General features: G+C 41.2%; 1 protein-coding gene across 2 annotated transcripts in view; it reads left to right on the top strand.

Moving 5' to 3' along the window:
* Positions 1-432: 432 nt before the first annotated feature.
* STARD13 (StAR related lipid transfer domain containing 13) overlaps positions 433-27,980 on the top strand; it is a 224,781-nt gene continuing 197,233 nt past the window's right edge. For both annotated transcript variants that reach the window (XM_061133700.1, XM_061133702.1), the window contains exon 1: positions 433-787. In XM_061133700.1, the coding sequence (XP_060989683.1) occupies positions 664-787 (124 nt within the window). In that variant the 5' untranslated portion in view covers positions 433-663. The remainder of the gene's footprint in view (positions 788-27,980) is intronic.

A 27,980-nucleotide genomic window follows, 5' to 3' on the forward strand; every position in this document is an offset into this window, starting at 1 on the left:
ACCAGGAAAGACTTCTGTTAAGAGCACCAGTATCTAACTCCATAAAGGCCAAACTGAGGAGCCCATTTCAAGTGACTTGAATTCAGGAAAACCATGATGCGCTTTTTCGGCACCAGCTGTGGCTAAGTGTAAAATTTTTGTAATGGTTGTAATGGTGGCGGTTTCTGGGAGTGAAAAATGGAAAGTATCGAGAAATGGGAGGAATATGGTTCAGCCCCTGGTCTCTGACTGAAAAGAGGGGTGGAAACTCCGTAACTGGGGGCCCATCCGAACCAGGCTGTCATATTTAGGGGAGGGAGGGAGGAAGAGAAAGCTCGCTGGGGGAAGGAGTGGGGCGCCAGACCGTCCCGGAGAGAGGGGGGAGGGAAGGACGGGAGGGAACGGGAGCGGAGGAGCGCCGAGCCGAGGGGAGGGAGGAGAGGGAAAGTGGGAACAGAGTAAAGGAGTGGACGGAGCGCAGGGGTGCCCTTGCGCTCGCGCGCAGTGGAGACGCATCCCGGCCGCTGCGCCGGAAGGCGGAGGGCCCATGTCGCGCCCCCGGCTGGTCCCGGGACCCCAGCGTGAGTCCCGAGTCTGGCGACCCGAGTCGTCAGGAGTCTGAGCTGCGGGCCACGCGGGAGTGGCGGTGGCAAGCCCGCTGGTCGTTATGAGGACGGATCTAAAATGACCGGCAAGCGGAAACCTCTCCAAACGCAGCTCAGGCGGTCAATCAGTGAGCAGTTGCGGGACTCCACTGCCAGAGCCTGGGATCGGCTGTGGAAAAACGTCCGGGAGAGACGGCTGGCAGGTCGGTGCCCCCGAGACTCGGGACTGCGCGGGGGCAGCAGGAGGCGCGGGCCGCGTCGCCCGCCCGGCCCACCGTCCCGCCGCCGCACTGGGCTCCCGACACAGGTTTTCTGAGCCCGGGGTTGGGTGGAGAAGGCTGCTCGCACCACCCTCGCTGGACCCGGTCGGAGCGCCCAGGCTCACCGCGCTCAGTCTTTGCGCGCGCTGGACCTGGTGGTGGGTGTGGGCTCCGCCCCGCGCGCGCTGACAGTCTGGCAGGGCGCTGCGCTCCCGGCGTGGAGCCGGCGTGGGGGTTACCTGGGGAGTCGTTCTTAAGTGGCCGCTTTTCCTGGGCTGGCCCCGGCTCCGCCGCTATCCACCCGCCCTAGCCCAGTGAATGAATGAGTGCCCAGCCCAAGTGGCCTTCCGGGAGAGTGGTCCCTTTTCCAGCTTCGCCTTTTCCACGAGGGACGCATCCACTGCCTGTGTGGGAGGAGGGGTCAGACAAGGCCAGGGAGCATACCCAAGGCTCTGGGAGACAGATGTTTACGGCGTAGAGGAGGAGGATTTGGGGAAAGACAGATGGACAGTGGTCGGTGCTGGCTGATAGCTGTCCACCACCACCACCTCTGTCCAGCTGTGGATCAGGCTGTCCTCACTTTGGGGCTGCGAAAGAGGGGCTCCCTTTTGGAATCCATTGCTTATGAATGAGAGGAGGAGAAGAGGTGATTATTCCCAGACAAGAGGTCCTTAAGAATCCTTGCTTCGGTCAGAAGGCCAGTCCCCTCCTTAGCTCTTTCTCCAGCTTCCTGGCTGTGGTCTTTCTTCTGGGCATGCTCCTTGAAGCTACCACCTCGTAGGGCCAGGGATGTAGGAAGTGGTCTGAGCCTTCTCAGAGTCCTTGCTGGAGCATTAGGTCTGGTCAGTCACCACATCATACTTGCCACAATAAGGGAAGGAAGCCCTACTCCACAGCACCCTCCCCAGGCAGTGTAGGATTTAGGACTGCTTTCCTCAAGTGTTAGCAGCTGGAAGGTATTTCTGGAATTGAGGGCAGGTGGATGGAAGGGCCCCCTGCGCTGACTGTTAGTGGAGTCTCTGGATCTTCTGGCCTCCTCTCTCTCCAGCAGCATCTCCTGAGTGGGCCAGTGACCACAGGGGTGAAAGAGAGGTCAGGAGAAGAGGTGACTCCTGGACAGAGGGCAGGGCTGCCAAGGGTGAGATGAAAGAGTTAACCTCCTCTGGGCTCCTCCCCCTTGTTCCTCTTGAAGAGCTATAGAAGTCCTTTGCAAGATGCTCTGCCCTTTCTCCCATGCAGCCACATCTCTGCATCAGTCTGACGGCATTCTCGAATAGATGCCCAAAGTCTGTGTCTCCTTGAGCTGGATCTTTATCAACCTAACTGGTCAAATTAGAAGTGGGGATTATAGATGGCTCCAACATTCAATAGTGTCAGCATAGACTGGTCATCCTGTAGTTTCTCTCCAATACAGCGGCCCCATTTAGTAAGCACCCAAGAAATAAACAGACTTTGCAGTCTGAACCCAGAAATAAGTTGTGGTAACCCAGTAGCTTTACTGTTGATTTTTAAGACCTGTATGTTCACTGCAGACCTCAATTAATAACAATTGATAACTTTCCTGGTTATCATGCCAAATTGTATAATCTACATGATGGATGGTGTTAGAAAAATTATTGTGGTCTAGTAAACTTTTGTTGCTCCATAACTGCAGAATGCTTACTGCAAATGTCTCCTTCATAGCTTCTGTTATTAAGTTTGTTAAGTTTGTTAAATCAATGGATCCTCAGGAAACAAGAAGTCTTTCCAGGAGGACTGCCAAGGCTGTGCTGGGTTTTTATAGAAGCCGAGGCCAAGGATGACTGCAGCCTTGTCTTTTTAAAAAGGAGATCTGGGAAGGAAGAGAGCATAATGTAAAGTCTGAAAACCATTGAATTTTCCAGGGAAGTCATATATTCACTGATTTTAAACACTGCAGTTTAGTTAGGGCAGTGGAGAGAAAAAGTTTTGATTCTGGAAAGTAAGTGATAGGTAGAGATTTTTAAGATAATGAAATATAGACATTAAGACTAAAAGTGGTTTCAGAATGGTTAAGTATAAGAGTTCTCCCAGAGTAGTGTAATTATTTTTTTTAAATAGTGGTGTGAGGTTTTAAAATGTTTAATCAGAATATTAATATCTGCTTACCCATAATCTGCTTACCACTCTGCTAACAGCAGATGCCAGCAGGTTATTCAACTGGGACCAAACAATCCCCTGTGAAGAGACTTCAACCTCTGCTTCTCTAAGCGAGCTGGGATGCCTGCCACAAAACCAAGCCAACTCCATGAAGGAGCTTTTAGATGCAAATTGATTTTCTTGGGTTTTCTTGCAAAGGTAGCTAAAATATGGAACTTTGGCTATGAGACACTGAAATACTTACATTATTAATGTTGGCATCAATTCTAGGTGAAAGTGTTTTTCATTTGTAAAAGCCTTCTTTATATGGTTTACTTCACAGTATCATAATAACCAACTATATGAGTGTACCCCAGAGAGAATCTGCCCCCTCAAGGGATATTATGGGGCTATTGGCTTTATTTTTTTTTTTTTCTGTCTTTTTCTATCATATAAAAGTTTTGTGCTGGTACTTCTTTAATTTCCCTAAAATTTTCTTCTTTTTCTTCTTTCAGTATTTATTTGCTTATTCAGCTGTGCTGGGTCTTAGTTGTGGCAGGTATGTGGGATCTAGTTTCCTGACCAGGAATCTAGACCCTGGCCCCCTGCATTGGGAGCATGGAGTCTTAGCCACTGGACCACCAGGGAAGTCCCACCTAAAATTTTCTTCCTATTACACTTAGTCAATAGAACATTTATTCAAAGTGCCTTTATAACGAACTTGTATTTGTTGTCTGGAGCATTCTGAAGGTGTCTGTTGCTCTCTTTTGCTTTTTAACATCCTGAGGCAAGAACCTCATTCTAACTCACTTTTCTCTTCATGAAAGTCTGCCTTGTCAATGTGACAAAAGAGAAGTAGTAGAAGTGTTTAAACATAGTGAAGCCTATAGATTTCTGTGTGGTGGGACCATATTTAGGAAGGAGTCTCTTAATGCTCATCACAATGATACAAATAATGAAGCTGATTGAAGGATAAGGTTTTGAATGATATTCTGTGCAGTTTGCTCAGCATTCAAATGTTCTTTCGATGAATTTGTAGGGGAGAAAGTGGTCTCCCCGTCCTATTCCTCTGCCATCTTAGCTCCTCCCCCTGAATGATGTTCAAATATGTTCACTTCATTACAAAATTATACAAAGGAGTTATTGGTAAAGAAGAACTGATACTGGGAGCTCTTCTTGGGCTTTCCAGTTCTGGAGTAGCTGCCAGATTTCCATCAGATTGTGGTGTTTTTGCCAACATGTACTTCTTAATTACCTAAGACTCTAATCCTCATAAGGGTCAATGAGAGTTTTTTTCTCACCTGTCATCTCAATATTGATCATTCTAATAATGGTGGTAATTGTTGTTTATTCCCGAGATGACAAAGTTAGTGTTCAAACAAGTGTTCTGATTCAAGTTGTCAGAAGTCAAAGGTCACCTGTGCCCACTTTGTGTTTTACCACACTGCCTCTCCATGGGCCTTACAGAGACACATGGACCTCAACTCCTTTCTCCAAGTCTGTCTGTCATTTGCAATTAGTTTTTAAAAGAGTAAGTAAATTAATTGGAAAAATTACTCTTTCCCCCTGCAGTGACAAGGAGAACCCTATGCACCAAATGCTTGCCCCCCAGTCATCCTATTGGGCTGGGTAGTGTACGGGCTCATAGAGAGTTGAAACAAACAGCCACGTATCTGCCTTGTTGGGGCCCTTATGTGTGTGCTCTGCCCATTACCATTGCTGCAAGAAGCCAAAGGCCATAAGAAAGAAATGTTGTCATAAAGCCTCAATGCAGGTTTCTTCAAGGTGGATGAGTGACAGGTTCTTTGGCCTCTCCAGTTCCCTAATCAGCCACCACTGATGACAGTTCTTAACCTTTATAGCATCATTAAATTCTCTAGGCAGAAGTACACCTTTTAGCTTTTGATCTTTGTAAGCAGCTTCCTCGGTGGCTCAGCAGTAAAGAATCCTCCTGTGATGCAAAAGACAGAGAAGGCCCCAGGTTCAATCCCTGGGTCAAGAAGATCCCCAGGAGGAGAGCATGGCAACCCACTCCAGTGTTCTTGCCTGGAGAATCTCATAGACAGAGGAGCCTGGTGGCCTACAGTCCATAGGGTCACACAGAGTCGGACACAACTAAAGTGACTAAGTATGCACGCAAGCAGCTTGAACTATGTCTCAAAAGCTAAGGTCTGAAAAAAATCCAAATGAGTTTTCTGAAGCTTTCTGCTCCTTTATTGAAACCTAACTATTTTGATGGAGATGTAATCCATATATTTGATTCCTTTATACTCACATAACAATATTTAGGTAGGTTGTGAACTGATTGATGTTGAAGTCTTTTGATCTCTTTCATTGTCTCATTCTAAATAATTTCTCTTAGACATAGGACGTTATATTGCTGCCCAAAATAAACTAACCTAAAGCACTGAAAAGTTTGAGTTTCGTTAGAAATGCTAATTCCACCAAATTTCAGTGAGTTCTTGTCATGTTAAAACAGGTTTATTCATCCTCAAAGTTAACAGCAGCATCCTGTGATGTGATGTAAACATAAGATTGGGACTTTAATGCAGAGTGGGATCAAGAATAGAACACGGGCCATAAAAATGTTCCTTATTAAATCTAAATGGGTTCCATGATAGCAAGAAGTACAGGATCAGGATGATACTAGCTGATCCTTTTCATTTGTTTTATATGTTTTTCCTTTTTATTCTCACTTTACTGTAAAGAACACCCCATCCTACTCTGTTGGGTTTTTACTTTTTAAACATCTCTTGAAAAGGGAATACATTTAGATTTGATTTATATTAACAATAACAAAAAAAATCTGAGTCAGGTAAATATACAATGAAAATCAGAGAAAGAGAGCACATTACTTGTGCAGGGTTCTTCTCAGCCTTAGCTACCCACAGGGTGACCTGGAGCCTTTCAGAAACATGAATGTTTCACCGCCTCACAGAGATTCTGATTCAGTTCACTTAGGGTCCAGGGATCAGCATTTTTTAAAGCTCTGCAGATGGTTCCAGTACACAGTCCAGGTTCAGAATCACTGACTTGTGTTAACTACCATATGAAAACTCACAGAAGTCTGTGTCTAGTACTGATGCAAGATCATAGTTTAAGTCCTTAAGAGAAGTTTTGCTTAAGTGAAGTTGGAATGAGCTTGCTATTTTACAAGGACAGGGGGAAAAAAGGCCAGTTTTCCTGGAGCATAAGAAAAAAGGTGGTACAAGTAGATGGTAGGAGATCACATCAGAGGTATGGTAGAGCCAAATGTAAGATCAAGTTGGGCTTTGTTGCCAGGGCAAGGAGGTTGGATTTGGTTCTGCATGTGATAAGCAAGCTTCCCTGATGGCTCAGAGGGTAAAGAATCCGCCTGCAATGTGGGAGACCTGGGTTAAATCCCTGGGTTGGGAAGATCCCCTAGAGAAGGGAATGGCAACCCACTCCAGTATTCTTGTCTGGAGAATTCCATGGACAGGGGAACCTGGCAGGCTGCAGTCCATGGGGTCAAAAGAGTCAGACATGACTGAGCAATAAGCAAAGGATTTTAAGCAGAGGAGAGACAGGACCTGAATAAGTTACCACTGGAGTGGTCTCTGTAAGAAAGAAACAGTGACACAGGTGGGGGTGATAGTCATGGAAATGGAGAGAATGGGATAGATTTCGAATATGTCTTGAAAGTAGGACAACAATGCTGACATTTTTAGTTGGAGGTTGATGGAGAGGGTTCAAGAGCCCCTAGGTTTGTAAAGCCATGGGCTGAGATGGGGACAAGTGGTATATTTGTATCTTGCAATTGCAAGAGACACTTTTTTTTTCTTTTTTGCATAAGCCAGATGAAGAGGAAGTTCTCCTTTGGCCAAATTAGGGCAACGATGCCTATTAGATTCCAGTGTGTGTGTGTGTGTGCTCAGTCACTCAGTTGTGTCCAACTCTTTGAAACCCCACAGACTGTAGCCCACCAGACTACTCTGTCCATGGGGTTTCCCAGGAAAGAATACCAGAGTGGGTTGCCATTTACTTCTCCAGGGGATCATCCCAACCCAGGGACTAAAACCATGTCTCTTGCATCTCCTGCATTGGCAGACAGATTCTTTACCACTGTGCCACCTGGCAGTCCCCATTAGATATCCTAAGTAAAAGTCAAAGATTTAGATGTACAAGGAAAGTTTTGGGAAAAAAGCCAAACGCAGAGATAGAAATCTGAGAGTTATTGGCATATGACTGTTATAGAGTAAAGCCTTTGGACTGGATGGGGTTACTTAGGAAGAGAATATAGTTAAGAGGAGATGCCAAGGACCAAGTCCTAGAGTGTCCTTTATTTAGAGCACAATATTTGGACATGAACTGTATGTACATAATTCTGTATGTACATGAACTGTATGTGCTCAGTTTCTGGAGAATAAGAAAAACAGCCCTGTTTCTAAACTCAGTCTTCTGGTGACTGAATAATAGTAGTGATATATTAAATAATCTTTAGTGACAGATTTGCTTGATCCCAGGACTGTTGATGAATAAAAAAAATCATAAAAATATATCTCACTTTATTAATAAAATATGTATTTTAAATTAAAAAATGATATTGCAAAGTAAATTTTAAATAGCATTTAAAAGAAAGACTTCTTAAGGTTGCCCCCATAAAAATTAAAATATAGTTGATTAGATAAAAATGGTCTTAGAAAGAATACTTCTATGGTTACTGTGACTTGTGGGCCCCATGTGTGATGGGGTAAGAAGTTTATATTGGAAAGGTGATTTCTCCAGTGTCTTGATATCTAGGAATAGGCTAATCAAAGTTTAGCTCTTAAGAAAGATTCTGTACTATATTGAGTTTTCCAAGATTGCATCCATTTGCTGACCTTTACCAATTATGGTCTTTCCATAATAAAGATGATTGAAGGGAAATTTCTCAGAGAAAAATAGGTAACAACGTCTTTAAGTTTTTGTGTTTGTGATGAGGATAACTTAAATATGACCTAATCTACAACATGCTTCCTAACCCTTGGAAGTAACAGTTTCCTCCTAGAGCTGGAGCAAAGAAAGGACCATGCTCATTATTTGTGGCTGGTTGCTCTGAATAGGAGACAGGAGCCCTACCAGTTGGCCGAAATTCCTTAAGAAGACCATCTGATACCATTTTTGTTAGTCACCAAGCTGATCACTTACTTGGACATGGAGCACATCTAATGAAATTAATATATATTCTTTTTTTTCTTTTTTAATCTTCTGTTGAACAAAACAACTTGGGGGTTTATCCAACAGCATATTTCTGTTCTACCCTTTTGCAAATTGTGTTTGCTTAGTTGCTCAGTCGTGTCCAGCTCTTTGCGACCCCGTGGACTGTAGCCTGCCAGTCTCCTTTGTCCATGGGGAGTTTCCAGGCAAGAATACTGAAGAAGGGTTGCCATGCCCTCCTCCAGGGGGCCTTTCCAACCCAGGGACTGAACCCAGGTCTCCTGCATTGCAGGCAAATTCTTTACTATCTGAGCCACTAGGGAAGCCCATTTTGCAAGTTTAGGGACATTGCAAAATGAAAACAAGCATGGTTTGAAGAGTGTTGAAGAGTGTTGCAATGTTCCTGGGCTGGCGCTTTTTTTTTTTTTTCCAAAATCCTTGAGTGTTTAGTCCTAAAGCAATCGAGTTGAAGGACAAACATTTTTGTCATGTTTGTATTTAGTCAGTAAGTATTTATTGAGCCATGAAATAGCATCCTTGTCAAAGCATGTTGGGACTGTAGTGCAGGATATTAATTCAGGACTGTGGTTTTATCCTGGCAAAGCACACAAATTTTATTTATTATGCCGCCCAAATCACTTAACTCATCTGTTTACCCAGAAATAGAACAGGCTTCCAGAAGGTGCTAAAGGACAGTATAGAACGCACCATGACTACACAATATTGTATTTGCAAACCCGCTGTGTCAAGCTATCTTATCTTCTCAGGCAGAATATTTCCTTAGTAACATTTTTATCTAAGATAAAATGTTCAGAACCTTATGGTTCTGTTATTTTGTGTAGTGGGGCATATTTTAATCTATATTTCATCATGGCATACCATGGTCGTTGAATACTTCTTTCTCCTTCCTTTATATGAAATTAAATGAACCACAGAGATCGTCGTACAACCTCATGAAAAGTGATACATTCACCAGCAGTGATTTTAACTGGAAGTCTTATACGCTTCTTATCCTCTCTACATCTGGATAAAATGAAAACATGTCCAGTTTTCTTGAAGGATCTTTAGAAGTATTTTCCACTGAAATTTAATAATTGCCATTAGAATAATGTCCTTGAAGTACAAATATTTTAACAACTGGAAGGTTTGACTGTAAAAGTTGAACTTATCTACTGCTGCAGAAGAATGTATGGTTTGTCACAATGACATCGCAAAGGTGGCTTCTCTTTTTTGCCTGATGCTGAGTTGCATTCATTGCAAACCTCTTGAAAAACATGATGGATTGCATGTATCTTAGCCAAGAGGAGTTGTCCCCATGGTCTTGGAAATAAATTGCATCTTTATTTTAGTCCCAAGAAAAGATTTCATAAGCAATAGGCTTAAAGAGGAGCAATTGTTAGAATGAAGATAAGTGGGGGGAGAAAAAGCTTTTACATATTTCAACCATTGTCTTATAGGCTGTTTTATTCTTTTTGGAAAGAAAGAAGAGCAGCTTTATGATAAGTATTTGATTTCTAGTTCTTGAATCTAAATCAAAGCAATAATGACAAATAAAAAATTACTCTTAACCATTTAGAGAACACTGTAGTGATGGAAAAAGGATTGAAGCTATTTGAGATATCATCATTTGTATAAAATCACAGCTGTGTAATGGTAATTAACATCTGTGAAATTAGCATCAGTTCAGCCATAATGTTGGTATAAATGTTTGGCATAGCTATGGCTACAGTGCTGGGAACATAGATTTCCTAGTATCTTGAAGGCATGTTGTTTTACTTTTGTTGTGTACAATGTAATGGAGGGCGGGGGTTAGTGGTGTTCGGGCATGATGAAAGATTACTGGCGTACATCAGGGTCTAGTGGTTAAGAGCAGGGGACCCCAACTCCTGGGCTGCAGGCCAGTACCCCCATCTGGGTTACACAGCAGGAGGTGAGCGTTGGTCTGGAGAGCAAGCAAAACTTCACTTGCTGCTCGCCATCATTCACATTACTGTCTGAACCATCCTCTCCCCACCCCATCTGTGGAAAAATTGTCTTCCAGAAAACTAGTCCCTGGTGCCAGAAAGTCTGGGGACCACTGGTTAAGAGCAGTTACTGGAGCAAGGCTATGTGGGTTTAAATCCTGTCTCCACCATTTACTCAGTGGGTGTTTGGGCAAGATATATAATCCTGATGTTCCTAAATCTTTAAAAAGGAGGACAAGCATAACACTTACCTCATAGGGCTATCCTGAGGATTAAATGAGTTCATATTTTCAAAGCATTTAGCATAATGTCTGACTCCTTAATTAGCATTGTATAAGAGTTTATTTTTAAAAATACATATAGACAGATGGATATAGATGCATAGATGCATCCTCTGTGAAGAATAGACATGTTTTCTGATAAGCAAGAGATGCTTTTTGCTTTAGCCTTAAACCACCCACTCGCTTCATACCTGGATTCACCTGCCTTGTTTCCATATCTTATGGACCCATTCTAGATCCCATGTTCAGGAATTTCCAAGAGCTAAGAGATTAGTTTGCTATAAATGGAATTTTAAAAAGTCAAATAGTACATATATTGCCAGCATGGTTGGCAGCATCTTGTGCAAGTCCATTAGCGTTATAGCATGAATCATTCATTATACTAACATTTTATCTTTCTGAAAGATCATCAATTACAGTTTGTTCATCAAAATACCATCAACTTTAAAGCTATGTGACCAAGAATTCATTCCCATGTCCTTGGCCTAAATGGAATTTGATGGACGCCTAATTAAAATGAGAGAAGTTGGACTAGATAATCTCTAAGGCCCTATTTAACTTTAAAGATCAATGAGTCTATAAAACTAGCCTGTGTGTCTAAAGGAAGCTTAATGCCCTGAGTCTTAGTTCCTTTTCTGTCTGGATTTCATTGGATACTTCGATAGACTCGGAAAGGACAAAAGCCCAGAAGTATGCCCCAGGATGCCTGCCGATGTCATTTCCCATGCCTCTTTGGTTACCTAACTTCCATCAACTGCAGCAACTTAATTGGTACTTTCTGTTATTGGAATGCTACTTTCTGTTACTGGAACTACATCTGCCGGCATTGGAAAAGGAACAAGGAGGAGAACAAGCTAGGAGGCCAGGGCCTGCAGTCACCGGTAGGATCTCCCTGAACCACACACAGGCCGGGCCCGGTGCTCAGGCTGGCCCCACTTGGTTTAAGGCTCTACTGTTACAATCTTGAAACTATTAATAATTGTTGAATGAAGGGCCCACATTTTTATTTTATACTGGGTAGAGCAAATGATGTAGTTAATCCTGCATTCAGGAGAAGCCAGTCTCTTGTATAGTCATGTCTTGATTGGTGAGTTCACTCTCATTGATGATTTGGTGTTATTTAAGATAAAACTGAGTTGTAAAATCACAGAACATTAGATCTGGAAGGAACCTGCAAGCTTTTCCTGGAGCATCTACAGTCTACAGTCTGTATGTTCTTATTCCCCATGCTCTTGGGAAGGTGATCTCCCCAAAGAGAAGTTATTTGTTTTCTTTTGTTGTTTATTGATTCTGGCAGCATTATTATGAAATAAGGCAATAATTTTACCCCTAGTGTTTGCAGAGTTATACTGATTTTATTTTGTTACTATGTATATTGAAGCAGATATTTTAATAGTTTTTTTAAAAATATTGCATTGTTTAGGTAAAATAGGAGTTTGGGACAAATTGCCCACTCATGGTACACTAAATTTTCAGATCCATGGCTTGTTTTTGAAAACAACTTAGTTAATTTTTTTCTTAATTAAAACTTTATTTACAATATCCATAATAGGTTATTCATCAAACCACTGCTATTAAAACCATTAAGGCTATTTCCTGTTTAGAGTTCACCTAGGACTACTTACTAAGAAAAGGAAATTAGGAGAGGTGGTAATAAAGCCTATCATTTATCACCAGGGATTCCCAGCACATATCTACGAACATTTTATTTTATCAGGATGTTCATCTATCTCTGTGAAGAATGCTAAAGTTGATGGAGTCTAGTCTCATAATGTTGTGTAGGTTAGAGCCTCCTTTGCTATGTCTAGAAGTCCCCATTTAATGATGTAAAAAGAAAAAAGAAAAGAAAACCAAAAACAAAAGAAGATGTGTTTCTTTATTTGAAAGTTAGATTCATTATTTAATGCAAACTATTCGTTCAATTGAATAAAGAGTGTGTGCATTTTCATTTTCTCTTGAGCTACTTCAAACAAGAATGTGTTTGCGTAGTCTGAATAGGAAAAAAGTAGGCAGATTCAGCTACCCTGAATTGGACCCTATTGTAAGCCAGGCATTGTGCTAAGGCTTCACGTGTTTTCTCATTTGATGCCCAGGCTTCAGAGCAAGTACTCCCAGGGTCCCTGTTAGCACACAGAGAAGCTTGCTGTGATTTATAAAAAAGCTTCCACTCCGGGCCGAGAATGAGAAAACTATTAGAAACTGCCTTCTCTGAGAAAGTGCAGCCCCATGGGCGTATGGCTAGGTGAGTGCACCCTGGGCTGGGAGGGCCACCTCCCTGGCCCCCTTTGGCTGCTTGCTCTGTGGGCACACACAGCTTACCCAGCTGTAGGGTATGACCCTGGGTACTGATACTGTCCCCGCTTTATGCATGAGGAAACCCAGGCTTGGAGAGGTTAAGGAACTGCTATTTGTTGTTATATAGATTTATGAGAGTGGCACATTTCGAATGATCTACAGGTCATTATAAGATTTGTGAGATTCTGATGACTCCAAGACCCACACCCCAATCACAGTCTAGCACTTAGGAAGGGGTGACTGTTTCTGGGTGTTGTAGTGACAAAGCGGAACCATTTCCCCAGCCATGCCCCAGTGTCACCTCAAAGTTGCCAATGGATATAATAGATGGGAGTTGACCGTGGCATTCTGGCATCCCAGACAGGGTCCCCATGATAATGATGATGATGATCAATGATGATCTTGAATATTTGTATAACACTGTACAGTTAAGTGTTTTTCCACTAAGGGTTCTAATAGTGGCTTAAAATTAATAGGTTCTCACTAAAGTCCTTTAAGGTAGGCAGAGTGGGTGCACTGATTTCTACTACATTATGAGACAAATGAGGATAAAAATTGTAAGCCAGGCATTATGCTAAGGTTTCATGTGCCTTCTTATTTGATGCCTAGGCTTCAGAGCAAGTACTGTGTGACTGTCCATGGTCCCAGGGTCAGAGAGGGCCAGGGGATTATTTGAATCCAGGCTCCTACCCCCAAGCTTGCCCTTGGGCTTACTTTCCTGCTGCCCTGTGTGAGTTCTGCTCTATAAGCTCAGTCAGTTGCTGTTAATTCAACCCAGTGACTCCCAAACCTGACCAAGCATCAGAATCACTGGAAAACCTCTTTAGAAAACTTTTCCCAGATCTGAGCAGTCAAAATCATCCCCAGGAGACAGTGTATGTGAATATGTATGCTGGGTTCGATCCCTGGGTCAGGAAGATCCCCTGGAGAAGGAAATAGCAACCCACTCCAGTATTCTTGCCTAGAGAATCCCATGGGCAGAGGAGCCTAGCAGTCTACAGTCCATGGGGTCACGAGAGCCGGACACAATTTAGCAATGGAAGCACCACCACCATGCGTGGGGGTGGTGGTGGGAGGGAGTGTGTAGTATGCATTTTTTAACAAGGCTCCCAAGTGATTATCATTGTCATTGTGTGTGTGCAGCCTGCCTGGCACTCTTCTCTCACCAGTGACTAAAAAGTGGCCCTAAAGCTTATTTCAGACTCCATGCCTTAAGCCACACAAATGTCTTCCAGTCCCAATCCTTTTATCTCCCTTCTGCCTACCTAAATCCTATTCACTTTCAAGGACTTCCCCAAGTCCTTCCCACCTGGTCACCATCTCCCCCTTCCATAACTGAGTGCCCTTTGGTGGGTGGGAGGACCGTGAGGGTCTGCTGCGTGTTAGGCCCCAATTCAGTGCTTCTCTCCCGTCATCCTGTGAAACATCAGAGCCACGTGCTGAGGTCATGGTTATCATCCCCATTTTAAGGATGCGGTAAGTGAAGGAACTTAGCCAAGGCCAAAACAGCTAGTAAAGTGCAGTTTCATTCAGCTTCAAGTTCTGCCTTTCCATTCACTCTGCTGAATTCTTTCTGTCTGGTTCTTGCCTCACCAGCAAGAGTTCTTTTGTTCTATGTTAGAGAAACCTTAATAGTGAGAGTTGGACTATAAAGAAAGCTGAGTGCCAGAGAGTTAATGCTTTTGAACTGTGGTGTTGGAGAAGACTCTTGAGAGCCCCTTGGACTGCAAGGAGATCAAAGCAGTCAATCCTAAAGGACATTAGTCCTGAATATTCCTTGGAAGGACTGATGCTGAAGCTGAAACTCCAATACTTTGGCCACCTGATGCAAAGAACTGACTCCTTTGAAAAGACCCTGATGCTGGGAAAGATTGAAGGTGGAAGGAGAGAGGGACGACAGAGGATGAGATGGTTGGATGGCATCACTACTTGATAGATATGAGTTTGAGTAAGCTCTGGGAGTTGGTGATGGACAGGGAAGCCTGGTGTGCTTCAGTCCATGGGGTCGTAAAGAGTCAGACATGACTGAATGACTGAACTGAACTGAGAGAGACTGTCTGACATTATGGAAAATCTTTTACTTCTTACTATAAATCCACATGGTAAAATAACTGAGTTGTTGAAGAAATAAAAGAATGAGTGCCTTTTCTTACTTATTTTGTGAATCAGTTCCTCACTTCAGGTCAGTCACTCAGTCATGTCCGACTCTTTGCGACCCCATGGACTACAGCATGCTGTGCTTCCCTGTCCATCACCAACTCCCAGAGCTTACTCAAACTCATGTCAATCGAGTTGGTGATGCCATCCAATCATCTCATCCTCTGTCGTCCCCTTCTCCTTCCACCTTCAATCTTTCCCAGCATCAGGCTCTTTTCAAGTGAGTCAGTTCTTTGCATCAGGTAGCCAAAGTATTAGAGTTTCCAAGCAAGATTCAAAAAGGCAGACTGACATTGATAGAGATGTTACTTGTTTATTCAAACTCTTTAATATTTTGAGCAAATTTAGGCCAACATTCTCTTCTTTATATTTAACTCAAAACATCATGAACTGTTAGAGAACATGGAAAGCTTACAGATTATCTTGTCCAGGCTGTTCATTTCACACAAGCTGATTGAGCCTTGAAGAGATTCAATTAACCTCTTCCAGGTCACACATCTCATTAGCCATAAACTTAAGATTAGATTCCAAGTCACAGCAAGTGACTTTTGGGTTTGCCAGTGCATTCATATGTAACTGTACCCTTCATAAGCAAAATTCCTGTTTCTGAAGTTAGTCTAGAATACCAACTTGTTGAGGGAATGATGGTGCCTTATTTACCTTCAGGAGCAAAGCCTTTCCCATGAGATATAAGTGTTTGTTGGCACCCTGACTCATGGTCTCAATAACTGAAGGACATTTAAAGAATATGATTGCTCCCTCTCAAGTGCTGAGTTTACCTCTGGTGGCCTCAAACTCTGCCTGCCCTACTATGAACAATCCCCACCCCAAGGTGTTTGGCACACCTGTCAGCTTTGTGGGTTTGAGCAACAAACCTTTCCCTGGCTTCCCTGGTGGCTCAGTGGTAAAGAATCTGCCTGCCAGTTCAGGAGACGTGGGTTTGTCCCTGGGTCAGGAAGATCCCCTGAAGAAGAAAATAGCAGCCCACTCTAGTATTCTTACCTCGAGAATCTCATGGACAGAGGGGCCTGGTGGGCCATAGTCCATAGGGTCGCAAAAGAGTTGGACATGACTTAGTGACTGAACAATAACAACAACATTTTCCAGTCCTCCAGCATCCTTCCAAAGTGCAATTGGGATTTTTCATTTTACAGCTAAAGAAATGAACACAGGTGTTGTTATCACATATTAGGCTGGGGAAAATGAAGAAAACATGGTTGAAATTTAAATATTAATTTTTCATTTAAGATGGAAATGTTCCCTTTTGACTATTAATAAAAATCATAACACTGGAGAAAATAGGTTTTGGGGGGTGAAATCCTCCAAATCATATGGCTTTTTCGTTTTTTCTACAGAGACCGACTCCAGGTTTTCATTCATTCAACTTACTTGTGTGTGTTCAGTCACTTAGTTGTGTCCGACTCTTTGCAACTCCATGGACTGTAGCCCACCAGGCTCCTCTGTCCATGGAATTTTCCAGGCAAGAATACTGGAGTGGGTTGCCATTTCCTTTTCCAGGGATCCTGACCCAGGAATCGAACCTCCGTCTCTTGTATTGGCAGGCAGATTCTTTACCACTGAGCCACCAGGGAAGCCCCAACTTACTCAGCAAATATTTATTAAGTATCTACTACAGTAAATACTGTCCCAGCTACTTGTTCAGTGGTGAACAAACCAGACAAATTTAGCCCACTCATTGGTCTTCCATTTGACTGGGGAAGATAGATAATAATAAATAGTAAACAAATGCATAAGATGTTAACTGTTACAAAGAGGGACCTGGAGAATGCAAGGGAGTACTGGTTTGGATCCAGTGGTCAGAGAAAGTCTCTCTACGAGGAGAAATTATACCCTAAAGAAGAGGAGGAGCAAGTACAATGTAAAGAAACAGAGGCATGAAGCAGCATGAGTGATTGTTCAGTATTGCTGGGGCCATGGGCCAGGTGGAGAACCAGTGAAGGGAAGACTGGAGAGGTGGGAAGAGGCATGTGACAAGCTTGTGGATCTCATGTGTGACTTCCACTGCTGTATCAGATATACAGCCTATAAATTATTTTCTAATTCCAGGACTTCCTGATTTTGTGAATCCATTTTCCTTTCTCCACCAGCATGTGGTGTAAGAGTAACAAGCCCTTATTGATTTTTTAAAATTAATTTTTATTTATTTTTTTATTTTATTTTTTCCCAATTATTTTTATTAGTTGGAGGCTAATTACTTTACCTGATTGATTTTTTAATGGAAAAATATGCCTTTTTTCTTACTGATCATATTAGTTTTTTTTTTTTTAACTTTTTATTTTGTATTGGGTTATAGCCAATTAGGGTTTCCCTGGTGACTCAGCAGTAAAGAATCCACCTATGATGTAGAAGATGCAGAATGCCCCAGGTTTGATCCCTGGGTTGGGAAGATCCCCTGGAGGAGGGCATGGCAATCTACTCCAGCGTTATTGCCTGGAGAATCCCCATGGACAGAGGAGCCTGGCAGGCTACAGTCCATGGGGTCGCAGAGTCGGACACAGCTGAAGTGACTAACACGCACACACACAGCCAATTAACAGGCAACGTTGTGATAGTCTCAGGTGAACAGCAAAGGGACTCAGCCATACATGCACATATATGCATTCTCCCCCAAACCCTCCTCCCCTTTATTGATTTTATATCCATCTTTTCTAAGTTGCCTTGCTTTACAACTTGATTGATGGTTAGAGCCTCTTTTCTCACCTGGGTGATGCAGAGAACCTAAGGTCTTCCGTGGCTCTTAAAGATGACTTCTGTTAAATTAACAGAACCTACAGGAGCTCCTGTGAATTCCCAAGTTTCCAACCTCACTTATTGGGGCTTTTTCACTCCAAGTCTTGGTGTGGTTACTCAGATTTAACATTAAACTGTGTGTCTGAAATATACATGGTATATGTATTACAGACACTTGATAGTCTATAACTTCTGCAATGAAAGTAATATGTGTTCTTGATCTATTTTTCATAGGGCTTTTGGGCAATAGTTACTTTAAAAGGACCCTCTTAAAAATAGATCTGAAATAGATCTCACAGGCTGTATTTATTCATTCAAAAGCATTTATTGATGTCCTACATTATGCAAAATTGCAGTGCCTGGAACTGGGGACACAAAAATGAATAAGATAAAATCTTTTCTTTCAAGGAACTTCCAACTATTAGTGATTCTTATAGAAATCTGATGACTCTCTGCCTTTAGTATATATGTAGAATGGTTTTAGGTCAATGGTTAAAAAGGTTTTATAAAATTTCATAAAAATAGTTGAGTTCTTTGATTATGCATAAGCTCATGTAAAGCTGGATTTATCTAACATGCTGACTAGAGGCGAGAGGGGGGAAAAAAGCCAGAAGAAAAGTACTAATTCATGGTGCACAACTTGAGAATCTCCATTGAACAGCTGCATTGGAACACTCACCCTTTTTGTTCACATGGAGTTGCTCTCTGGAATCCTCAGATATCCATGGTCGCCCGAGGGCTCCTCAAATGTCACCAGGCAACAACAAAGTAACACACATGAAGCGGCCCTTCTGTGACATTCTTTATGAAAAGCATTGAATTAAATTATTGCATAACGAATGATCTGCATATGAAAGGCAATGAACTGCTGGAGAACCCAACTGAAAACAAGGCTGAATTTGATTCCTACCTCCACTGATAACTTACTGGCCCCCTGAGAAATCTTACTGTGACCCAACTTCCCAATTTGGAATGTGGGAAATATTAATAATGTACTTATGACCTCAAGGCAATTATGAGCTTAATTTAGGGAGATCATTGTAACAGAGAAAACTCCCATTTATCCCTGACCCCGTTCCTCTTATCTTTCCCCCCCGCCCCCCCCCCCTGGTCAACCTTCCTAAATGATTAAGAAATTTCCACTCTGGTTGAAACCATTGCAATGGTTTGTCATAACCTATGGAGTTCCTAGGAAAAAGGGCAACAGCTACACTGAGACTCATGGTAAAGAATCTACAGTGCAGGATCTCCAGGAGACCTGGGTTCAATCCCTGGGTCAGGAAGATCCCCTGAAGAAGGAAATGGCAACCCACTCCAGTATTCTTGCCTGGAGAATCCCAGTGGACAGAGGAGTCTGGCAGGCTACAGTCCATAGGGTCACAAAGAATTGGTCATGACTAAGGCAACTTAGCATGCACACATGTGCCATTGATTGTGCTAATAAGCATTATTTTATTTTATCCTAATGACAAAGACCTCCTTTATTGGTTATCTGTTTTATATATAGTAGTGTGCATATGTTAATCCCAAACTCCTAATTTAGTTTTCTATGTTTGTGGGTCTATTTCTACTTTGTATATACATTCTTAAATTACTAAATAAGATAGCCTATGTGAAAGCATTTAGACAGTCATTTTAATTAGTTCACAAGTTTCAGTACAGAAGAACCACCTGATGCCCTTTGTTTCTTTTTTAATGTTTTATTTACTTATTTGTCTGCATTGGGTCTCAGTTGTAGCACACAGAATCGTTTAGTTGCAGCATGTAGGATCTATTAATAGATCTGACCAGGTATTGAACCTGGGCCCCCTGCACTATGAGTGTGGAGTCCCAGCCACTGGACCATGGAGAAGAACCCCGTGCTCTTTCAACTTACATAATCTGGGATCCACTGGCAAGAAAGTCAGAAGAAGATCCAGGAACCTGCGTTTTTAAGATGCTTTCCAGAAAATTGTGAAGGTCTAGATCTGTGGGACACACTTCAAAGACACCATTCTATCCACATAGTGGATGCTCTAAATATGGCCTCCTTTCTTTGTTCTAGATGCCTGAGTACAGGAAGAAAACCAATGACAACAGTTTTAAGTTCAGTACATAGGACATGAGTTCAATTATAGGATACTGTGTGGTTTACTCTACTTGACTGAAATACACAAAAATGAAACTTCATTTCAAATTTAACCTCTTAGGTTGATGGCCTCTGTAAAACTTCAGTGTTCAAAGTGGTGCTTGGGTAAAGAAAGCTCCTACAGAAGCTCTGGTGTGATAAATCTCTTCAAGACTCCTCCAGCACAAGGAGCAGCTAGAGTAATGCCAGGTGGGGATGCAGGGGATTTCCTGTTTATTCTTTTTACCAACTAAAATGATTTTATACATCCTGTGATTTTTGCAGTTGTTCTGAAAGGAAGCTCTTATATTTAACTCCATTGAAATGTAGTACTTATGTTTTTGGAGGAGGGGAAGATGGCAATAAATCTCCTTTACCCGTCTCACTAGTTTATGAATTATATATTCTTCCAGCTTTACTTCTCTGCTGTCAATAACAGAGATGATGTTAGACTTCATAGTACTGATGATGAATTTCTAAGGTTCATAAGTTATGTGTCAGACCATTCAGGAGGCAGTGTATACATTTTTTGGCTCTTCCCCCACTCCTTTTCCTGTCCTTTTGGCATGTAACATTTGGATAGTTTAATCCAGCTCATAAAAAGAGAAGGGGATTCAAATTAAAATTCTTCAAAGTACCTCACAGAAAAAGGTTTTGTGAAGAAAGGGATTCAAGCTCATATCACAATTTTATATGAATTTTGAATTTTGTCTAATCATTTTCTTTGTTCTCTGTGTATAGCATAATCAGGTGGTGCCTATGGGCAGAGCTGTTGCTTAGTGACAGCAAGCAGCGTGTTTGGGAAGGGCCCTCATCCCATTCTCTTCTGGAGCTACTGAGGCCTTATATCTTGATATGTCAGCCTTTTTAGGGTTGAATAAAGGCTAGAGATAAGAGGTAAGTTGAACGTGCACAATTCAGCATCAGTAGGAAGTATGACTATTTGCCCTGAAAGCTCAGTTGTGTCCATGATGTTTTCAGAGAGTGACAAGTAGCCTATGATACTCAAAGCAAACTAATGGCAGACTTTTTGATGTTAGGTTCAAAATCCTTTCAGTTTACTTACTACAAAGAGAAAAGATGTGATATATACTTTTGATATACAAGGAAGAAAAAAATTAATGACAGTGAGACAGACCCAGCCAGAGCCAGTAAGAATAACATTTACTGCAGAGCCTAAAAAAGCACTCCACTCTTCAGAAGGGAAGGTGTTAGGCGTGAACTTGACATAGATATAGGAGATCAATAGAGTGAGAGTATTAGTTGCTCAGTCGTGTCTGATACTTTGTGACCCCATGGGCTGTAGCCTACCAGGCTCTTCTGTCCATGGAATTCTCCAGGCAAGAATACTGGAGTGAGTTGCTGTTCCCTTCTCCTGGGGATCTTCTGGACCCAGGGATCAAACCCAGGTCTCCTGCATTGTAGGCTTATGATGATCAATCTGCAAGTATTTATTACTACCTTCAATGTGCTCAATAGACACATAAAAACAGAACTTTTTAATATGATGGAAATAGAGTTGTTTTTGTTTAATTTAGGTAATCCAAATATATTAATCCCTTGAAAACACATTTTGAAAAATCACATATCTCTTCATTAAACATTGAGTTAAAAGTAGAAAGCAGTCAGATCAGTAGGGGATAGGAAGGTGATGAAACACTACATACCTCTCCCTGAAGAGTTTACATGAGCATTTTCAAGATGTTTTTGTGAACAAGTTGTGGAGGATTCTTTTTTTTAAGTAGAGAAAACAGTCTTGATTAATATCTTGACTTTGAAGCTTGAACTTGAATTCTCTATTGGACATCACCTTTTGTTTTGTGTTTGATATAGTTGGGTTGTAAAGACACACATTGACAAAAATCTTTTAGAACTTTTAATTCTGGATAAAATAAATCCAGTGTCTAAGTTAGGTATCAGCCCTCACGCTCTACATAAGGAGCTTTTGTTATGCAGGAATGCCCCAGCTGGGGAAATGCCAGTTAATAGATGCAGACAGATGGATTTTGATGAGAGTCTACACTGTTCACACCCCTTTAGCAAATGTTTTCTAATATTCTCAAGTAACACCCTTAACTTGAAAACAAATATAGATTTGCTTACTTTAGAGTCAGTAGTTGTTATTATCATTAGCAATATATAAAAATATCTGTTCTGTTTTTGCATATTGAAGTGCTAAATTCATATATCACATTATATCTCTAGACCTTTGGCTGCCTTGTACATACAGAGAAAACACACACACGCTGAATTTAGAACAGACTTTGGCAGAAAATTATTTCAGCTGTTGTGAAATATTGCACTTAAAAAAAAAAAAAAGCTTCCCTCCCCTCCAAAGTCCAAGCAATCGTCAACTGTGGAAATAGCCTTATGAAGTTTCCAAAGGGAATGCAAGCAAATCCCTTTGGTTGTTGTTACTTTCTTCTCAGTAGAGACTGTGAAACTAGACCAAAAGGGAATAATATTAGAAGAGAAATCAGACCGGTCCAAGGAGCAAGTGAAGAGGGTGTTTCTGACCAGAGCCATTTCGTGGGGTACAGTGGTCTGTTGCCTGGCACTAACTTAATTGAAGGTCAGAGTTTCAAGCTGAAAGTATAGGAAACTGGGAAGGCAGATCAGAGATGGTGCGTGGAGGTGAAAGTATGAGTGTTAATATACCGAGCACTCTCCTTGAGGGCAGGGAACTTTGCTGGGTGTTGTGGGTATAGTTGAAAAACAAAGATCTCCTAAAACCTGCCGTCTAGGGATACAGTGACTTTATACAACAAATAGCACTTTTAATTATCGAATTATGGTTGTGGAAAGTGCTGTACAGAAGGAAAGGTGCTATAGCAGTGTAGCGAGGAGACTGACAGCATCTGGAGGGTTGGAGAATGCTTCCTTGAGCAACAGCATTTGAGCTAAGTTCTAGAGTGCAGTATAAATTCCTGAGCAGAAAGGTGTTTTTTAGAAAAACAAACAAAAAAAAAAACGTTTAAGGCCGTGGGAGTAGCCTCAGAGTCTGTGAAGCCTCAAAGTCAGGAAAGCACTTACTTGGGTTAGAACAGGAACTGGAAAGCCCCTTTAGTGGATGGAGACAGAGAATCAGTAGGGGACAAAGCTGGTGGGCATTGTTAACACAGCATCACACATTCTTAGGAGACCCCCTTCACATTTTCTCTGTGTGTACCATGGTGGCTCTGGTTGATGATGCTCATTTTCCCTCTGAAAGAAAAAAAAAATCAGGATTTCAAATTTATTCTCTTTTTCTGTTACAGTTGTTACCTGTCTCTGTTCCACCTCGGGTTCTTGGAAAAAAAAAAAAAATTGTTTTCTGTGTCTCATGAGAAAATCATACTACTACTAGTTCATAATGACATGGCAAGCATAATTTAGTATCTACGGTGGCTTTGTATATATTTCAAAAACTGGAATATTAGTTCAGATTAGTAGAAATGTGCGCTATCTTATATTATCAAGGTATATATCGATTTAGGTTTTAAATATGGCAGTCTCTTCTTTTTTACTTTTGGTTAAAAGACTGGTTTAGGAAAGGAAAAATAAATCAACTCTTGTGTACCAAAATAGAAGGCTTTCCAGATTCTATTTCTGAATAGCTGAATAATGTTTCCATAGCCTTTGCATCACATCTGCATATGCAGCAGCTGCTCTATCATTCCTAAAACTCTAGCATTTGTTCATATTTTAAGATGCTCTACATTTTTATGAGCAGATGTAAGAGTTCAAGTTTTATTTGAGGAAAACACGCCTTTCCAAGTTGCAAAATATAATTTCTGGTTCATTTCTTAGGAAATGAAAATACAAGATATATTTTCTAATGCACTCTGGTGGTTTAACTTCTCAGCCAACTATGCAGAGGACAGCATAAACCACAGACATTGGGCTCCTTCCACCTGTCGGACAAGATTTCACTGATTGCATCGTTTTGAAGGCTCATGTTACTAAGACTTGGGGCTTAGTTTTAGTTTATTTGTACACTGTGTACATTATGAAGAAATATAAGCCATCCTTGTTAATTGTCATCATCAGATTTGAAAAATAATATAAGTGAGGCTATTAAATACAGTGGTGAGTAGTAGTATGAAATTGGTAAATGAAGTCGATTTCAAAATGAGACTGAATATTTGTTAGGCCACTGCACTCATGCTAATCACAACACTGTGATTAATGAGTGGTGAATTGATGGGATCTGCTGAGCACCTACTTTACTGAGAATATTCTTTTGCTCACAGGTCATAGCAGAATAAAGAGAGAGAGAGAGAAAAAAACAGAGCCTCTTCTTTGTAAGAAAATAAAAAGTTTACCTGATAGACAAAATATCTTTGATGATGCTTTTAAAAATTCCAAAAATTACCAAAAATCACAAATTAATGCTCTACCAACTGAGTGTATAAATGCCAAAAGAATAAAGAGGAAAGCAAATTCCAATCAGCATAGATCGTTTGTAGGAGGCCTGTGAAAAGAGACAAATTTTACTTGATTGGAGAGGGAGGCCTGTGGCTATGATGAGGTCCAGAGAGGAGGAGAGTCCTGGTTCTGTGTCTGCTAGTACCTTCTCACAGTTGTGTGACTGGAGGCAAGATACGCCACCACTCAAACTCAATTTTATCATCTATAAAATAGGGTGGATTATCATTTTGTTGTGAGATATTAAATAATATACGTAAGAGGGTGGTGATGGAACAGGGTTAAGTATTAATACTTAAAGTGTCAGCCTTTATTATTTATTGTTATATTCATGAATAGAAATTGTAGGAATCAGTCTTGTTGGGCACACAGAAAAGCACAGAGGAAGGAAAAGCACAGAGGAAGGAACAAGCCTGCAGAGAAATAAGTCAGTCCATTTTAAACAATGGAAGTGTTATTTCCAGCAGATTAAATATATTAAATATTATTTTAAACACCCAGTGTTTAATGATCCCCATAAAGTTGTGTAACTTTTAAATGTCCTTAAAAATCTAGACGTTATTCTATACCTCCACAATTAGAAATACAACTAATTCGTGACTCACCTTTAAACAATGTGTTCCTTATGGAAGAACACATTGTTTAAAGAGTGTTCACTCACCTAAATGATGGAGAGTGTGACACTTTGATTCAAAGTTCACTAGTCCAGTTTTCCATTTAGAATCATATACATAGAAATTCAATCTTTTAATCATTTTTAAAAAGTCTGTGGGTAGAAATGTGATCTGGAGAAACATACATTAAATGTGTAGTATGAATATACTTTGGGAATTTCCAGGTTCTGAAAAAGTCACGTGAGGAGCACTGGGAGGAAGACCTGACATGCTAGCGTCACATTCAGAAGAATGCCGTTTTCTCATGCTAGTTCCCTAATCCCTACACACACTATTCCAAGAAACCCGTGCTGCCCTGATCCCAGTGCAGGTGGTTGGGTGCCCTGATTCCACCCTGGGTGGCTTCTGGGGGGGGCGGGAAATGCCCTAGAGTAAGAGATCCTGGCCCAAGTCACTCAACAGAGCCAGCTCTATTTTCTCAGGTTAAATAAGTATCAGTACCTTAGTCTTTGTGAAAAGACTAAAAGAAAGAACATTTGGCAGCAGGGGGGGCGGGGGTGTGGGGGGGGGGAGTGGAATTCAGTAACTACATGACTTGCTACAATCTAGATATTCAACAATTGCTCTTAGATGTAGCCAAAAGCTGTCCTCACCTTATTTTGTTTTAAACATCTATTATTAGGCTTCATGATGACTTCTCTCTAAAATATAAGCTCATTTAATATTTATAGTAGTAGGCACTACTGTTCCACAATTTTACAAAGGAGGAGACTGAGATGAAGTGAGATGAAATAACTTGTCTCAGGTCAGGCAGTTAGCAAGCCGGCAGGTAGGGCTTTCAACTTGGATATCTGGTTCCTCCAAAGGGGTGCTCTCCCCATTCAGTCTGTAGCACCTCATCTATCCTGGGGAGGTATAATAAGGAGCATAGGGATATGCATCTTCTCTCTGTTGAGGGTTTTGTGTAGACTTAGAAACAGTGAGCTATGGGACTGAAGGAAACTTTAGAGATCCTTCTTTTACAAGTTCTCCCTAAAGACCAGAGAAGTTAAGTGATTGACTCACCATCATAGTGATCTTGGTAGTAGAAACGTGGTAGGTACCCAGGTCTCCTGAGTCAGTGCTCTTTCCATTGTGCTGCCTTTCTAACGTCACAGTAGATAATCTAATTACTGTTAAGATCACATTATTTGAAAAAAATTAATTGAGATATAATTCACATAAAATTCATGCTTATGAAGTATGATTTTTAGTGTATTCACCAAGTTGTACAACCATCATCACTATCTTATTATGGAACATTTTCATCACCCCAAAATGCCTATATGTAGTCACATCTATTTCTTCATTCTCCCAACCCTTAGCAACAGTTAAGCTACTTTATGTCTCTATGAATTTGTCTGTTCTGGATCTTTCATATAAATAGAGTGATATAGTGGGTGCCTTTGTGCCTGGCTTCTTTTACTTAACATGATGTTTTCAAGGTTCATCCATGTTGGAGCATGGATTAGTGTTCATTCCTTTTTTATGACTGAATAATATTGTATGGATATACCACGTTTTACTCATCAGTTCATCAGTTGATGGACATGTGGATTGTCTCCACTTTTTGGCCATGATGAATAATGCTCCTATGAGCATCCATGTCCATATTTTTGTGTAAACATATTTTTTCCATGTTCTTGAATATGTATCTGTGAGCAGAGAAGAGGAGGGCAAGGAATGGGGCACTATAGCCTCAGAGGTCAGCAGGGGAAGAACCCTATGATGAGCTGAAGTGGCACTAAACCAGGAGAGTGTGATATCTCAGAAGCCAAGTGAAGAAAGAATTTCAGGAAGGAGGGTGTGACCAAAAGTGTCAAAAACTTCTGAGATGTCTGGAAAGATAAGGACTGAGAAATTGTCATTGAACTGGCAAGATGGAGGTCATTGGTGACCTCAAGAAATGAGTGTGCTGGGGTGGTAGAAACCAAAACATGGAAGTGTGGGTTATTCAGGATAGAGAGGAAGGTGAAGAAGTGAAACTACTACATAAGTCTCACATGGGTGCTATAATATATGCTCAATAACACTATTGATGCTTGTAATTTGAGATCCAATTCAGAGGGATCACAATATATTGGAAAGGGCACAAACTTTGAAGTCAGACACACCTGAGTTCAACTCCAGTAATATCTCCTGCTTTTTCAGTGATCTTATACAAGTGACTAGTTAAGTCATTGGACTTTATTTTCCCTCATCTATAAAACAGTGATTATAATACCTGTCATACAACAATGATATAAAGACTAGTGATAGTGAAAAACCCATCCTGGGATAGTTTCTGGCACACAACAGTCACACTGTAAAGTGTCAATTTTATATTATTCTTATTATTTTTTAAATTACCAACCAAAACCAAGACTGCTGGTATTCTGTGTTGCTTATCATAAAAAAAAAAAATCTCAAGCTTTGTAACCCAAATGACTGGGAAGACTTTACAAAAGAGGAGTCACTTCACTTCTGTGTTTTGATGGATGACTGGACGCTTTCTTGGGAAAGAAGGTCCAGTGGCATATATCTGACGGGGGGACCACATATGAGAGAGAGCACTTGTGTACAGGGGATGCCTGAAGTAAGACACAAGCTGGAGAGAAGGGCTGAGGGTAGAGTGTGAAGACCTTTATAAATCATGCTAAAATAAATGTGATCTTACATAACATTGTGTTGTTTAGTCACTAAGTTGTGTCGGACTGTTTGTGACCCCATGGACTGTGTACATTATGATAATTATTTCCATTTTATTACCAAAGCTCAATGCCTCTATGAACCTGAGTCTTAAAGGGGTATACTTACTAACTTCAAGAGCCACATGGTAAATAGGATTCAAGATACCACAAAAGCCCATGGCATTCACTTTAAAGATAAATGTACAACCATCTGGGTGCATCAGCCATTGCCGTCAAAATACTGATGCCTGAATGACAGTCTGATGCAAATGTAATGACTTCATGGGGAAAATGTTATATGAGGCCTCCAACTGATCATTTTTCCTTTGCTATGAGGTTATGACCTTTCTTCTTTTTTATTTTAAAATGTCATTTTTAATATTTATTTCTTTTTACTTATTTGGCTGTGCCTTGTCTTAGTTATGGCTTGGGAACTTTTAGTTGTGGTACATGGGATCTAGTTTCCTGACCAGGGATCGAACCCGGGCCCCCTACATTGGGAGCAAGAGTCTTAGCCCCTGGACTACCGGGGAAGTCCCTAAAATGCCATTTTTAAAAAATAAAATGACAAAAAACTAAAAGGTAGATAACTTCAGTT

This window comes from Dama dama, chromosome 30 (genome assembly GCF_033118175.1).
Source record: "Dama dama isolate Ldn47 chromosome 30, ASM3311817v1, whole genome shotgun sequence".
Taxonomy (NCBI): domain Eukaryota; kingdom Metazoa; phylum Chordata; class Mammalia; order Artiodactyla; family Cervidae; genus Dama; species Dama dama.